Source organism: Centrocercus urophasianus, unplaced genomic scaffold (genome assembly GCF_019232065.1).
Source record: "Centrocercus urophasianus isolate 14NV4802_14NV808 unplaced genomic scaffold, USGS_Curo_1.0 seq_36, whole genome shotgun sequence".
Lineage (NCBI taxonomy): Eukaryota > Metazoa > Chordata > Aves > Galliformes > Phasianidae > Centrocercus > Centrocercus urophasianus.
Window position 1 is genome coordinate 1108628 of NW_024884933.1, and position 14837 is coordinate 1123464.

The 14837-nt window shown below is 44.4% G+C and overlaps 1 protein-coding gene across 5 annotated transcripts in view; it reads left to right on the forward strand.

Moving 5' to 3' along the window:
* Positions 1-14837, forward strand: part of DISP3 (dispatched RND transporter family member 3) — a 116879-nt gene that overhangs the window by 22377 nt on the left and 79665 nt on the right. For all 5 annotated transcript variants that reach the window (XM_042831461.1, XM_042831459.1, XM_042831462.1 and 2 more), the window contains 4 exons: positions 255-393; positions 688-797; positions 1408-1553; positions 6060-6169. In XM_042831461.1, coding sequence (XP_042687395.1) covers positions 6131-6169 — 39 coding nt within the window. In that variant the 5' untranslated portion in view covers positions 255-393; positions 688-797; positions 1408-1553; positions 6060-6130. The remainder of the gene's footprint in view (positions 1-254; positions 394-687; positions 798-1407; positions 1554-6059; positions 6170-14837) is intronic.

The window sequence follows — 14837 nt, forward strand, 5'->3', positions numbered from 1 at the left end:
AGAATTAAGTCCTTTGGGGGATGCGTAATGTATGAAGCTTCATTATTCTTCTTGGGGGAAGCAGCTTATGATCCCTTGGTCAGAAAGATAAAAGGATCATAAACTCAAATGGCTCCACACAGTCCATGTGAGTCAGACAGCAGCAGATAATCTGCTGGAGGTAAGCTAGATACAAGCCAGCCTACCTTGTGCTGCAAAAGCAGCTCTTGTGGCACTGCAAATCATATTGTCTCCACACTTTCCTATCTCCTCAGGGCATTTGGATACATGCTGTCCCATGGATGTCTAAATGGGAGAGAGGGTCTTCTAGAAGCACGTAAAGGACCCTCGAGGAGACAAGCATTGGGAAAAAACTGTGTCAGAACATCTGAAATGCCTCTTTCATCACCCCAGGTACTTGCTGTTCCCCAGTCCAAGCTTTCCTAACCTCAGCCTCCTGTGAAGTCTTTCCCACTCCCTTACTTGATGCCTTCCTTTGTTTTCTCCCAAGGCTCTCCCTGACTCACACCCCCATCTCTCTTGCACCTGCTCCTCCCTGAGCCTTATCCTGATGCCTAAACACATTTGTTACCTTTAATCCCAACTCCTGAATCCTTTTGTTCATTTTATTTTATTTTTATTTTTTGCCAGTTTTTCAGCTGATTTAGTGTTCTGAGAGGTCCTAACACATCTTCTATCTTTTGTCAGCTTTGGGAGCACTTACTTAACCTATATCAGCATGACTCAAAACAACATCAGTGTTTGTCTCTGGAGTGAAAAGGAATAATGTGCTTTGTTCTGCTGCTTCCTATTCAAAGGTAAATTGCTTTGGTTTTCTCCAAGAGCAGATATTTTCTTTACCTCTCTCTCTAGTGTCTAACAGATTTAGGAGAAATCATGTTTCCTTGTTTTCTTATGGATTTTGGAGAAGGAGAGAAGCTCCTTTCTGGATAACTTGACATATCTCTTATTGTTATTGTACATCAAAGTAAGACAATGCACACTCTTGTACTGATCATGTCACTGCACTGGGGAGTGTGCATCTCTGTGCATCATTGAGTTTACTTTCTGCATTCTTACCGTGCTTATGGACTCTGCATTCTGTATGCTCCCTTGTCCTTTCATGTGCCAAGCTGTGTACAGGGCCTTATATAGGTATGTGTTACATTATTGTGATTTCATACATGCATATATCCTTGCTGGTCTCAGAGTACCAGAGCATTCAACACAGCTGTGTGAGGCATTGTAATTTGTGGCTTTAAAGCAGGTCCACCTGAGTCACTAAGAACACCAAACACATGTTTTGGTGTCTGTAATCTTGTTTTACTTCATTGACTCTCAAGTTTTGAGAAATCCAGTGTGGATTTTCCATTCTTGGCTCACTCTCTCTGTCTCCTTTTTCCTTTGTTTCTCTTTCTGCCTCTGCAGAGATGTCACCATGATGAAGCCCTTGATGGATTCCTGGATGAGTCCCACATGGTGGTGATGGATTGCTGCTCTGTGCTGCTGCACGCTCCAGCTGTCTCCATGGTTCAGTCTGCTGGAGTGACAGAGCCCATAAATCACTCTGGAAGGTAAAGTGCTCTGAGAGTTCTGTTCCCATCTGTGATGTGCTGATGGGACTCAGCCTTGCAATGCCACATGTGTGTGGATGATGGCAGAATCTCAGATTTCAGATCTGACTGCCAGGTCCTCATATGCTCCACTTTGGGGTTGAGGAGGCTGGGAACATTCTGTTTCTCTCATTGCTGTTTCCTTTCCCTGCATACACAGTGCTTCACAGAATTGGAAAAGGAAGGAGCTATGACCTGAAGAACTTGTAGGGGAGAAATGAGAATTGGGCATTGGTCTTGTACCATGGAGGTGACTGCAGAGCTTCCTCACCAGGAAGGCCAGAAGATGCACATATGAAGGGGGGGAAGAGTTTTGATAGGGCTGTATTTTTTGTTAGTCCCCTCTAGCCATTTTTGGGGTAGAAATTGAGGAGCTGAAGGGCACAGTGAATACAGAGCCTTGGGAGAAGAAAAGGGAAATCTCAGCAAGGCAAGCAGGTAAAGCTTCACATTATACTATTCTGGAATGCAAGAGATGCTTGTTCTTTGCAAGTGTCCAACAATTTGCCAAAATTGTCCTTGAGAACCTGTGCTGGTACTCAGCCCCTCACTACAAGAAAGACATTGAAGCCCTGCGGTGTGTTCAGAGAAGGGCAAGAAAGCTGTGAGGAGTCTGGAACACAGTCCTATGGAGAGCAGCTGAGGGAGCTGGAGCTGGGGTGGGTCAGTCTGAAGAAGGGGAGGTTCAAGGGAGACTTCATCAGTCCTGACAACTTCCAGAAAGGAGGTTGTGGCGAGGTGGGGGTGAACCTGTTCTCCCACGTAACAGCGATAGGACAAGTGATGGCCTCAGGCTGCATCAGGGGAGGATCAGGTTGGATATTTGGAGAGATTTCTTCTCTGAGAGAGTGGTGATGCATTAGAACAGGCAGGCCAGGGAGGTGGTGGGTCACCATCCCTGGAGGTGTTCAGTAACCATGAAGATGTGGCCCTGAGGGATGTGGTCAGTGGGCATGGCGAGGATGAGTTGGTGATTTTGGAGGTCTCTTCTAGCCTTAATGATTCTATGTTTCTCTTCCATCCTCTCAGTGCACATGACCCCTGTCCACCATGGGCACACCATAAACACATCAATCATACCTGCAAAGCATGCAGATACCTTCCTTGCAAATCCCACAATTGCTTCAAGGAAATTCCCCAGTTTGTTCACCATTTGTCTCATCAGGACGATGACTGCCTCACCACCCTCTGTAACCACCATACCAGCTGTAGCTTTGTGAATCTCTGGAGTGACCCCCAGCAGTTGGGGGCCTCCATTTTCCACAGGGTGGCAGCAGCATGCTTCCATTATGTTTTTTGCTGGGTGATCCCACATGGGTGCTCCTCAGTCAAGGTTCTGACTGGGATTAAACCTGAAAAGAGAGATGTTTCTAGGAAGGAGAGGGGGAAATCTGCATTTGCTCCTTGCAGACAGCAAAGCATCCACAGATGAAGCATCCTGACAATGCTAAGAGACAGCAGGCAGAGCTGTATGCAGGATGCATCTGCTTCTTTACAATGCAGCGTGAACCTGCCTTCCAGATTAACCCCACTGTTTTGTTCCCTCCACCTCAGCAAATCCTCGGGGTGGAAGAGAAAGAGGTTTTGTTTCTCGGAGATTAAAACTGCAAAGTGACAGATGAAATTTTTATCATGATGATTTTTATTTTTGCACCCGGGTTTGAAATGATGGTAAAAATTCTCAACAAAAATACCTCATGAATATTCAATTACAGCGCCAGCAACACTTTGCAGTCATGGATTATTTATACACGAAATAACCAAAGCTTCATAAATAATAAAATAGCGGCAATCTCCACTGTGTTTTATGTTTCCCATAGCCAGCAGGGAGGCAGAGAGGATGTGTCTTTGTAGCACGTTTACATGCTGGATCAGCCCCTTGCAGTCTGGGAGCAGAGGGGAGGACAGAGGCAGCAGAACAAAGTGTGCAGGTGAAGGCAGTGGAGGTGTGGATGTGCAGGCACAGTGTGTGCACGAGGAAATGTCTCATGGGCTTCTGTGCCTGTGGGTGCATCTGGCTGCAAAGGGCTTCTTGCATAGTGTGAACCATGTGTGGTTTTGAGTGGGAGGGATCACAGCACTGAGAAAAGACTCATAGCCAGGATGCATTTGTGGGAAAGGAGATTAAGCTTAGATTGATTTTAGGTTTGGAAAGGACCCTTAAAGGTCATGTAGTCCAACTGCCATTCACTGAACAGAGACTCCTGGAGCTCCATCAGGTGCTCAGAGCCCCATCCAGCCCCACCTTTGATGTCTCCAAACTTGGCTGCCGTGGCTTGGTGTAGCTCTTTGTGCGCCCATAAACATAAGGGATGTCTGTAGCAGAAATGCTAAATCATGGCTTGAAGCAGTGATTGAGCACCTGGTGGGAAGGTACGGCCAGCCCAGGGGAGCTCAGCTGTGTGCAATGGATGACCAGAAGGGCTGGAGCCAGGATCCACCCCTTCCCAGACCTCATTTAAGGGTTGGCAGTGGTAGGAGAGGTATTTTGCGGGAGATCCCTGTGTACCTTGAGGCTTTTGGAAGGTTAGCAGATTCTTTCCTTTATTTCTGTGTCCATAGCTGCTGTGCAAGTCCTCACTTGCTGTAGCCTAGGATTTTGTTACTCTGTTGTCATTGCTGTACTTTCCATGGTGTTACAGTGTCCCATAACAGACTGCAGTGGTATCAAGCTTAAGTTGGTTAAGAAATGAAGCCCTCCTTTCTTAGGCTGCTATGACAAAATCTGTGCTTGGTGGCTTTAAATTATCCAAAAAGCCCTGTGCCAGCCAAGCTAACAGTCCCCTCCTGTGAGAAGCTCAGTTTGTCCTACGTTGGTGTGGATAAAGGAATGGAGCAGGCTGATTCTAGCAAGAATAGCACCACTTCCATTCCCCTCTTGCCTCGAAGTGTGCTTTAGTGCCCAGTGCAAATCTCTCTTGCTCTCATTTTTTTAACTGAAAGGCTGGCGGGTGATACACAGCTTGTTACACGAGTGGCCCAGGGAAAAGAAGCATCATTTTAGGGAATGTGTAATGCAGCTCCTGTCCTCCAGCCTAACTCTGCTGTTTAATCAATAATGAAACAGGATCAGATTTAATGGCTGCTTTCCTGAGCACCAAGCAGCAGTGTGAGCACCTGAGCTTTGCAGGCTGCTCTGCTTTTAGGAGAAATGCTCCTCTGCTGAGATGCTTTTGCTGGGTATTCTGCAGTGAATTAATCCAATGGAGACAAACAAAGAGAACAAAACATTGCCAGTAGTTTTCCCTCCTTTCCTGACGGTTGATGCTGGTGTCCCTCTCTTTACCACTCCCACTGGGAAGCACTAAATGCCAAATCACTAAAAGCATCGCTGGTTGCTCTGAGGAACGATTCATCACTCTGGTTTGGTGGCAGAATATTTATCCCCCCGTGAACCCACCTTACAAGAGCAGAGAGGTAAATTGCTGTCATCTCTTTTTATGGAACATATAATCAGGTGGTAACATGGAGAGTCGACTCGGCTTCAAGCCATTTGGGATGAATTATTCATTCATTTAAAATGTGTTAAAAAGAAAGGGAAATTGCCTTCCTGATGCAGCATCTCTTCCTGGCACTGCTGTGGTTGGGGATTGCTGGAGGAGTCCTGTTCTGATGCTGATTGTGAAGCATGGATTCTGATCATGAAGCCTGAGGAGTCCATGGCTCTCAGAGTAGAATGGCTGAGGTGAATCCTGAAAGAGCTTCAGATGTGGTCATCTCAGCACAGCTGTACGCCTGTCCTGCAGCAGCAGGGACTCTGTTTTATTTACGTTGCCTTCTTGCTGATTCCCAGTGTGGACAGGTGATAGTTTCTAATGGAATGCTTGACTTCTAGCATCCTTGATTTGGATTCCTCAGTTGGAACTGCTTGAAGCTGGCTGTTATTTTTCTCTAATCCATCTGATATATTAAAAAATATATATTGAAGATGGTAACATTTATGAAATAATTCTGGAGGACATTTTTTACCTTGGAAGAATATCTGGGGCTGCTGAATCGGTGAAGCACCATTACATATCTCCCATGAAATTGGCCTTCTGTCAAGGTTTTCTCATTCACCTGAGATCCTTTTTTCAGTATTTCTAGTATTTTTTTGAAAAGCATGTATTTATTTCTTGTTGCAAAATGGCCTTTAATGAAAAATTTCCTGGAAATTGTTGGTAACTGACAAACGTGGACTTTTCCTGATTCTCTAGTATGACTGTTCTTTGTCTGGCCATCCAAGATAATTACTAGCTTTTTATATCTGACATTTTTCAGGTTGAAATGTTTTTTTGTTGTTGTTGTTGTTTATCAGAGCATTGGAAAAGATTGAACAAAATCCTATGGAAAGTTTTGAAAGAACTAAAAAGTATCTCCTCCATTTCCCATCCCAGTTAATAAAGAGAAAGGAAAATACTCCTGATGCAGAAAAATTCTGTTTGCACTTTCTCCAAAGAATTAATTTGATGCTGATTTTTCTTCCAGAGGAATTGCACTGGGAAGGAGAAGTTGCTGTAGAGGTGAAAGGTTCTGCAACTGACTGGAAAAGGAGAACGATGTGCAAAAGAACCTGCAGATATCCCAGTGGATTTCAGGTAGGAGATGGAGCACAAAACACATCTTTCTGTAATTGCATGATAATTTTTGTGCTGTGCTGTGGGAAAAATGCCTGTTGATCCTTACAGCATTCTGTTTTGTCTGGGCAAGAATGCTACAAAGCCTTTATAACATCTAGATATACCTTTGCTTACCTGTCCTTCACACATGTCTCCTTGAGGCTCCTCTTCCCATGTTCCTTGGAGCTCAAACACAAACATTGTAACAGAGCTCAGAACTCTGAGTTTGTGTCCATGTAACAACAGCACTGGTAGAATGTCTGAAGGGTCTTTGGCACCCTCAGGAGGGCAGAAAACGGGACCTGGATCCAATAGGAGCACTTGGAAAGGTCTTGTATCTTCCTTGATTCAGTCTTTGGCCATTGTCAGAAACCCGGAAGTGCCTGATCTTCTTCCTTTTCACTCATTTATGCTCACTTTAGACCCAATAAAAACAGCAACCAAATTAAATTACTTTCTGCTGAGCTCTGTCCTGGAGATCCAGGGCAGTTCCACTTTGCCATGCAGGTAAATCAATTTACAAGGCATTCATACGATAATGGTGAATGAAGCACAAGCTTGTTATGTCCATGGAGAAATTAGTTCTTGAATGCTACTGAAAGGAGTGGGGAATTTAAAAATGAGCAAAAAGAAATGAGAAAGGTTATAAACACATTAAGTTGGGCTTCCTTGCCTTAGTGTTTGGAGATGTCTCAGCTATACTTTGTATTGATTACAAAACTTATTGGAGCTACCTGCTGCTATCAACTGGCTTCCACTTATTGCTTTCTTTACCTGCTGGGCAGTCAATAGTCTCACAGAACTGAAGCCCCAAGTCATCTAAATGTGGAGCTCATGAGGATTGTAAAGAAAAAGCTGGTTTCTACTATTGCTGTTTCTTTCAGGAAAGGGAGGAACCCATGTGGCTGTTATTCAAGCATCCATTATAGTAAAAAACAGGGGAAAGCAAAAGAGCAGGATGGCTGTGAACGTCAGGAGCCGTTCTGCTGTTCTGGAGTCTGTTTGCAACTCTTCTTTAACCTGCAGTAATTCTTCTGTAACCTGTATCTGTGGGCCCTTCAGAGTCTTTGTTGTTGAAGGAAATGGTTGCTGTTTTCCCTGATTCTTTATACAGATCCATATAAAAGGGGTAAAAAATAAAACGTCGTCTAGGTGCTCTTTGTCAGAATTCAGACCTCCGGAATGAGAGCAGCCCACAGGGTTCTGTTGGCGGGTGTCCAACGAAAGGAGTGGAAATGAACATCCAAGGTGTCGGAAAGACTTTGAAAATCTCAGCTGAAGTCCTTAAAAGTCCATTTACTTTCTCACTGCTCTGACTTCAGGTCAACTTGGGCTCCTGCCTTCACTAACTGCTTTAAAACTGCCTTGAATTTCTCATCTTTTTTATCCTATGGGATTTTTCTTTCTTTACCTTTTTTTTTTTTTTTTTTTTTTTCCTTGCTTCATAAATCTTTCTTTTTTTTTTTTTTTTTTTGTTACCTTTTCTTGCACAAAAGCAACCAGATGGAGATGTAGGGCAGGGGCAACGTGAGGACATGCCCAGTTCAGAAATATGCCCCTGGCGTGCCCTGCAACCAGACAACCTCAGGCTGTTTTCAGTTCTTGCATGCTAAGCAAAACTGGGCTCAGTGATATGCTGAAAGAAACCTGAAGTCTGCAGGACACAGCATTGGAAATGGGTCTATTTTGTCTGCACGAGACTCTCAAATGTGATGCCATTTGCTTTAGTCCTAACGTTGCACAGTGACAGGTGTATCAGCTGAGGAATCAATGATTTCAGTGGTATTTACTGTGAACTTAGCATTATTTCATCTTCTTCTATAAACCCTGGAGATCCTAGAGGAGCAAGATGACACAAGATGCTTTGTTTTGTTCAGAAGTCAATTCCTGTCTTCCACTAGTTTTACTTTTAGGGCATCAGCTTTAATTTCCCATGTCATGACTGTGTTTCAGTGTCATGCAAAGGCACCTGCAGCCTATCTGAAGTCTTCCTCTATACTTTTAGCCAGACAAATCGGTCTTTACTATTTCCCTGATCTTCTATACCAGGAACCAGGGCTCTTGTGCTGCTTCCTACCCAAGAGATGGCTGCATTTTATTTACATGGACAAAAATAGACTTTCTAATGTAAAAAGCTGAACGTGGCTATATATTGCAAAGAGATAATATTTAACATGCCAAAAAAAGAGACAGTCTTATTCAGGAATGGCAGGAATTTATGTTTTCATTTGCTTGTCTGCAATATAAACATGTTATTTTGATAGTGTACATTTAAATGTTATCTTTCTATTTAAAACTGTGACTAATTCACCCCTAGACTGGGACATCTCACAGTTACTGCTCATTTTCAGATCTTTGCATCCTGGAAAATCCTTGTGACCAAGGAGAATACACTGGCACATGCATTTGTCTTCTGCCAGTTCATTTGCTTAGAGTGTGTATCTCTCAGCTGCCACATTAAAACTCTACTGCCTGTAGCAGGTCCTGAAATTACAGTCATGAGCCACATTCCTTTGACCTTCTCTGTATTCTGTTCAGATTTGGAGCTTCTGCCAATTTAGCCAGACAGCCAGAGAGTAAATAAATGCTTCCCACCTGGCAGGTGCGGAAAGGTTAGATTTGCATAAAGTGGCCAGTGTAAATTTCTCCTGTTTGTTGTCACCTCCCCTCCGACTGGGAATTCCAAGGCAGAGATAAATGTCAGCTGGAAATAGCATTTCAGTGTCAGCACTTAATCTCTTCCCGCTGTTTTCCTGTGGCCGCTTTGTGCTGCTTTTTAACACGTGGATCAGCCAATCGCCTCCTACGTGAGCATCTCATTACTGGGCTTCTCTGTTACTGCTTTGCTTAGTCTTGACTTTCCTCTTATGTTTTCTGTTAGTAAATTAAATTCTTATCAGCTGGTAAGTCACTGTGCTGAAATGGTTGTGCACAACAGTTTGCTACTGATTTAATTCTCCAAAGTAGTTCAGCGTGTCTATTCCTTCCCTTCCTACATGGATTAAGAATCACATAGATTCCCTTTGTCATACAGCAGGTCATGTGTCTGACTTAGAGATCACTTTAAGTCCTCAGGCTGAGAATTCAGTTCGGCAGAGCTCTAAGCTGTTCCTAAGTTCACTGGTCCATGTCACTGGAGTCCAAGAGAATTTAGGAAGTCTGCAGCTTGGGCACTAGCATCTCGGCTATGCTCCTCTGTAAGTGCCCTGGGGTGCATTAAAAAGAGCATGGCCAGCAGGTCGAGGGAGGTGATCCTCCCCCTCTACTCTGCCCTGGTAAGACCTCATCTGGAGCACTGCGTCCAGTTCTGGGCTCCCCAGTACAAAAAAGACAGGGATTTCTTGGAAGGAGTCCAGCGGAGGGCCACAAAGATGGTGAAGGGCCTGGAGCATCTCTGCTATGAGGAAAGGCTGAGTGAACTGGGTCTGTTCAGCCTTGAGAAAAGAAGACTGAGAGGGGACCTGATCCAGGTCTATAAATATCTAAGGTGTGGGGGGCAGAATGGCGAGGACGGACTCTTTTCAGCAGTGTGTGGAGACAGGACAAGGGGAAACGGCCAGAGACTGCAGCATAGGAAGCTCTGCACCAATGTGTGCAAGAACAGGTGAGGTGACGGAGCACTGGAACAGGCTGCCCAGGGAGGTGGTGGAGTCTCCTTCTCTGGAGATGTTCAAGACCTGCCTGGATGCCGACCTGTGCGACCTGCTGTAGGGAACCTGCTTTGGCAGGGGGTTGGACTCGATGATCTCTGGAGGTCCCTTCCAACCCCTGTGATTCTGCTCAGAAAATGTTGCCTGATGGATATGCCACCACCAAAAAAAAGAAAGAGAATCAGATTCTCATGAGTGGGTCCAGTTTTCCAGGTGTTTGATTTGAACATTCTTTTGTGTAAGTGTCTGCTGCATATATACCCTCTACATGTTATGCTGTAATGGTTGAACAATCCTTCCTCCACAAAATCAGGGACTCCACTGCTGCTTCCCCACTTACTCTGCTTTTAACTCTCTGTAGCTCTTAGTGCCACTTAGGACATGGAGGACTCTATAATCATGCTTTTTATCACTATCTTTTCTCTCTTTTTGACTTTTTTTTAGATTTCCTTTGTTCTGACTTTTCCTGGTGATCTGTTTCTGGCGATCTGTTCCAGCTCTAGTTATTTCTTCATCTTCTCCTTTCTCTTTCACGCATGTACAGAACTGCCCCTCTAGCCATGAGCCTATAGTACAGCTCACAGCTTTGTGTTGTAGCTCATACTCAACCCTTGTGTTTGTGATTTGAATGGTAACCTGTGTTGCTTAGTTTGTACCAAGCAGATATATAACTGTTCTTAGATTTAGTGTGAATCAGAGAAACCTATTCTGCTTGCTGGCTCCAGTGAGATTTAACCAGAGCAACAAGGTTTATTTTGCCATCCCTCTTCTGCTTTGCCTCCTGCAGTGCCTGTGTTGTCCTGCAGTCTCTGTTCTTAGCGCAATCCCCAGTTCCTTAAGAGAGATTTCCATCTGATCTAAATCAGACTCACCTGTATCCTTAGAATGAATTGTGCAATTGTTTTGTCATTTCTCCAAGAGCAGTTTAGCCCTTTCATTTTGAACTGTGGTGGAGGATGGCATTCTGTTCTATCTCCTTTTCTATAATGTGTTCAAAATGTGCTATTTCAGACATCCTCTCCGGTGCTGCTCTTGCTGCATTCAGTAAGAGGGAGGAGGTGAAAGAAATAGATGGGTAATTTGGTTCTAAATCACTTTCCAAACAAAGCCCGTGCTGAAGGTCACCTGTAATGAAGCAGCCAAGTGGGTAAGGCCTCACAATTGAGGAGAAAAAGAGGAAAAGGAAAATGAGGCTAGAGATGAGTTAATGGTAATCTGGAAGCAATTTCATGGAGATGCAGGGGTTTGGATTGGAGTCAAGGATGCTAACAGGAAGGTCACAAGAGAGCAACTGCTAACTTCTTTGTTGTGATAGAAAAGACCACACGTTCCTTTAGGACTGCTTAGTCCTAACAACAGGCTGGCACTGTGTCTGGGCTGCCCAAAGCTTCGGTGTCCAGCATGAACCCACTCCCTCTGCTGCAGTGCAGTTCAGCTCAGCTCAGAAGCCTTTGTTGGCACAGAAAAGCCTCCACCTGTTTAGCTGAAGCTTGGGAACTCAGTTCACCCACCCAACAGCAGGCCTGAGACATGGAAAAACATTGTGTACGTCAGCCTGAGATTTGCATGTGAAATCCTCACCCACTGCCAGATTTCTTGTGATTTCTGGATAATCCAATTCTCTAGTTCAAAGGGAGCATTCTTTTAAGTAGGCATTTAGCCCCCAGGACTCAGGGTGATATTTATACTGGCAGTGGTGGGAAGAGGAACAGAAATAGCTCACTTGCTGGGTTTTAGAGTTATTATCATTGAAGTTCATTGGAAAAAGTGGGACAGGCAGGAGATAAATCTCTTTCTTCTCTGGGGAGGCTGTTTGCATGGGGAGAGATTTCAGTGGCTAAGTTCAGAAGAAACTTTTCTAACCACTCAGCAGTGGAATTGTATGGCATAAACCATGGATTTCCGGGAGTATCCTCAACAAATAATTGCAAATCTCTTGGGTGAAGAGCCCTCTGGGGCACAGCTTTGGGCCACTGAGGATAAAAAGGCATCAGCTGTGCCTTGTAGCAGCATCTAATGATTGAATTACAGTGGTGTAAGAAACTGGTGTGTTGTGGTCTTCTAAGTGTCTATCAGAGCTTCTGGAATAAAGCCTGGAAGAGAAAGTCTTGAGGGCTTTGGGGGAGAATCACAAATGTCTGTGTTTTGGACATCACAGAGCCAGCATCCTTGGAGAGCTTATTATCACATCTCCTTGAACAACAGCCCATTCCCACAGGGTCACATGTAGAATAACGTAATGAAGAACTGTTGCCTTCATTCTCAGGCTAGAGCTCTTCTACATCACACCCTTGACTCTTTGTACTGCTCTGGACGTGTGGCCTTTGTTTGGCTAATGAAGCTGTCTGAAGCTTTGAAAGCCCAAGCTGCTCCTAGCACTCCTAACTTGGCACTTACAGCAGGAGCCTGTACCAGCAGCAGCCACGCTTCAATACCTGATATTTCCTAAGAGCCAAGAGGGTTGATGTGACTAAGAAAGTAAGCTTGGAAATGCAAAATCATTTTATGGGGAAAACAGGGGAGGTCATTAGCCTTGACAAAATTTTTTGGTAAGTGAAAGGAACTTGCACATCTTTGACATTGTGCCTATACCCTGGTGACCACATTTCTGTATTAATAGGTACAGAGGCAAGCATATGAGTATGTTTGTCATTGAGCATGTACCAATGTGTATGCAGTGTACACAGCTGGCATGGAATATCATTAACTTACACAGGTAGAAAAATGGTCGTAATACTGCATGATCATAGAATCATAGAAAGGCTTTGGTTGGCAGAGACCTTACAGGTCATCCAGTTCCAACCCCCCGCCATGGGCTGGGTGCCTCCCATCAGATCAAGCTGCCCAGGATCTCATCCAACCTCCTTGGGCACCACCAGGAATGGGGCACCCACAGCTTCCCTGGGCAACCTGCTCCGCTGCCTCACCACCCTCATAATACTGCTTATAAGCATGTGAGCAGTGATGTGATGGAAGCTTGGAAGTGTTAGAGAAGTAGTTAATAACTCCTATTTTCTGCCTGCATTTTCTGCAATTACAAGGTGTACTACAGCTGAAAATGTTGGTTTGCTGCTGGAATTTTCCAACACCCCTCTATCCCAGTGCTTGGTTTTATCTTACTGCTTTATTTGTATCACACCTATTACAATGCCTTTGTCATCCAAAAGAAGCCTGTCAGAGTAGTGGACTAATAAACAAGCCTTCAAGATATAACTTCTGCGCATTCAAATAAGCAGATCTCCCCAAAGCATGCTTTTGAATGGTATCACCTGGTGATGTCCTATGGCACAGCAGTTAAAATGAATCTTTTGACGTTTTTTGGTGATTGGACTAGATGTTGTTAGTGGTCTTTTCCAACCTTAGTGATTCTGTGATTTTCCACTATTAAAAAAAAATCTGAAATTTTCCTGCAGAGCTTTTGTATTACAAAAACGTGTCGTTGGTTGCAGGCTCATCTGTTAGACAATGCTCCCTGACGTCACACATCCTGAGCCAAGCTGTGGTCCATCGCTTCCTGCTAGAACACATAATTGGGCTGGGGAGCAAAGAGCAATTGTGGGATACAAAACCAACTCTCCATGGAACTCTTTACAAAGATTTTTCACAGTGGGAGCTGGCCACATTCCCCTGAGCAGCACAGATGCTTGAAAAGGGGCTTGGATTTCCATGGCAACGGGCTGCATTCTGCTGACTCTGGCGGTCTGTCACTCTCTGGATGTGTCTGTCACCCCCTGGTGCTCTGAGTTCCAAGGCCAACAATGTGTGATGGACAGAGATTGAAGTGGAGTTGTGCTGAGGTCAAGGAAATGCACTGCAAACATGTTTGGGGAAAGATAGTGCAAAGTGAAGATGGTAACTGCTGAATTCTCCAGTCTTGCTCGGCTATCAGTTACAATGGGATTTTGCTAGTTGAGCTTGGTTACTAGGAAGATCAAATACACCATGATATGAAATAGTCGCGCCCTCTTCTAGCTTCTCTTATCTAAAATCTTACACATACATCTTATCACTCTCTACAGTTCCCTGAAAGGAGGTTGTATCAAGGTGGGGTCAGCCTCTTCTCCTAGCTAGTGGTGATAAGATGAGAGGTGATGGCTTTAAGTTGCACCAGGGGAGGTTTAGGTTCAATATTAGGAAAAATTCCTTCTCTGAAAGGGTGGTAAATGCATTGGCACAGGCTGCCCAGGGATGTGGTGGAGTCACCGTCCCTAGGGGTGTTCAGGAACTGTGGAGATGTGGTACTGAAGGTCATGATTAGTGGGCATGGTGACCTTAATGGTCTTTTCCAACCATTATGAGTCCATGATTATATGATGACTCAGTCTCACAGTGTCTCTGGAAGGCAGTCACAGTGGTGAAACTAAGGCAGCCCAAGCAAATAACATACAGAAAAAGCTAGCATCATGGCCAGGATCAAGAAGTTGTGTTTCCTTTGCATATTGCAGGAATCTGTCACCTCTCATGGAAATAATGAAGTGTGAGGGATATTCCTGGTTCAAGGAATTTGAATCAATTCTATCAAGAAAAAACATTTAATATGCACATACAAAGGAAAAGGTAAAAATGCTATAGTGTGCTAGAGGACAGTAGCCATGGACAAATATGTGGAAAGGGAATGGTGTGCTTAGAACTAAGGGTGGGATGGGCTGAGGAGTTTTCTGGTTTTGGGTAAGACTGAAGTGTGGGAGGAGGGTGAGGTGTTTAATGGTAGTATGATGGGAAGATGGTTTGACTAGATGAACTCAGTGCTCTTTTCCAATGTAAATGATTATATGATTCTGGGAGGCTGAGTGCAAAGTCAGAGAGATGGGAAAGGCTCTGTCTGCCTCGAGTTCAGTACAAAATCAAGAGCTGGCACAAGTGTTGTTTCCCATGACCCATGTATTTTCCTAGAGCTGTACAGCAAGAGAGATATCCAATGAAGACATCACTTCTGTAGGGATGGAGAGAGCTGCATTCCCTTTGAGAGCTGGGTTATCCTTAGGGAAATGGCATGT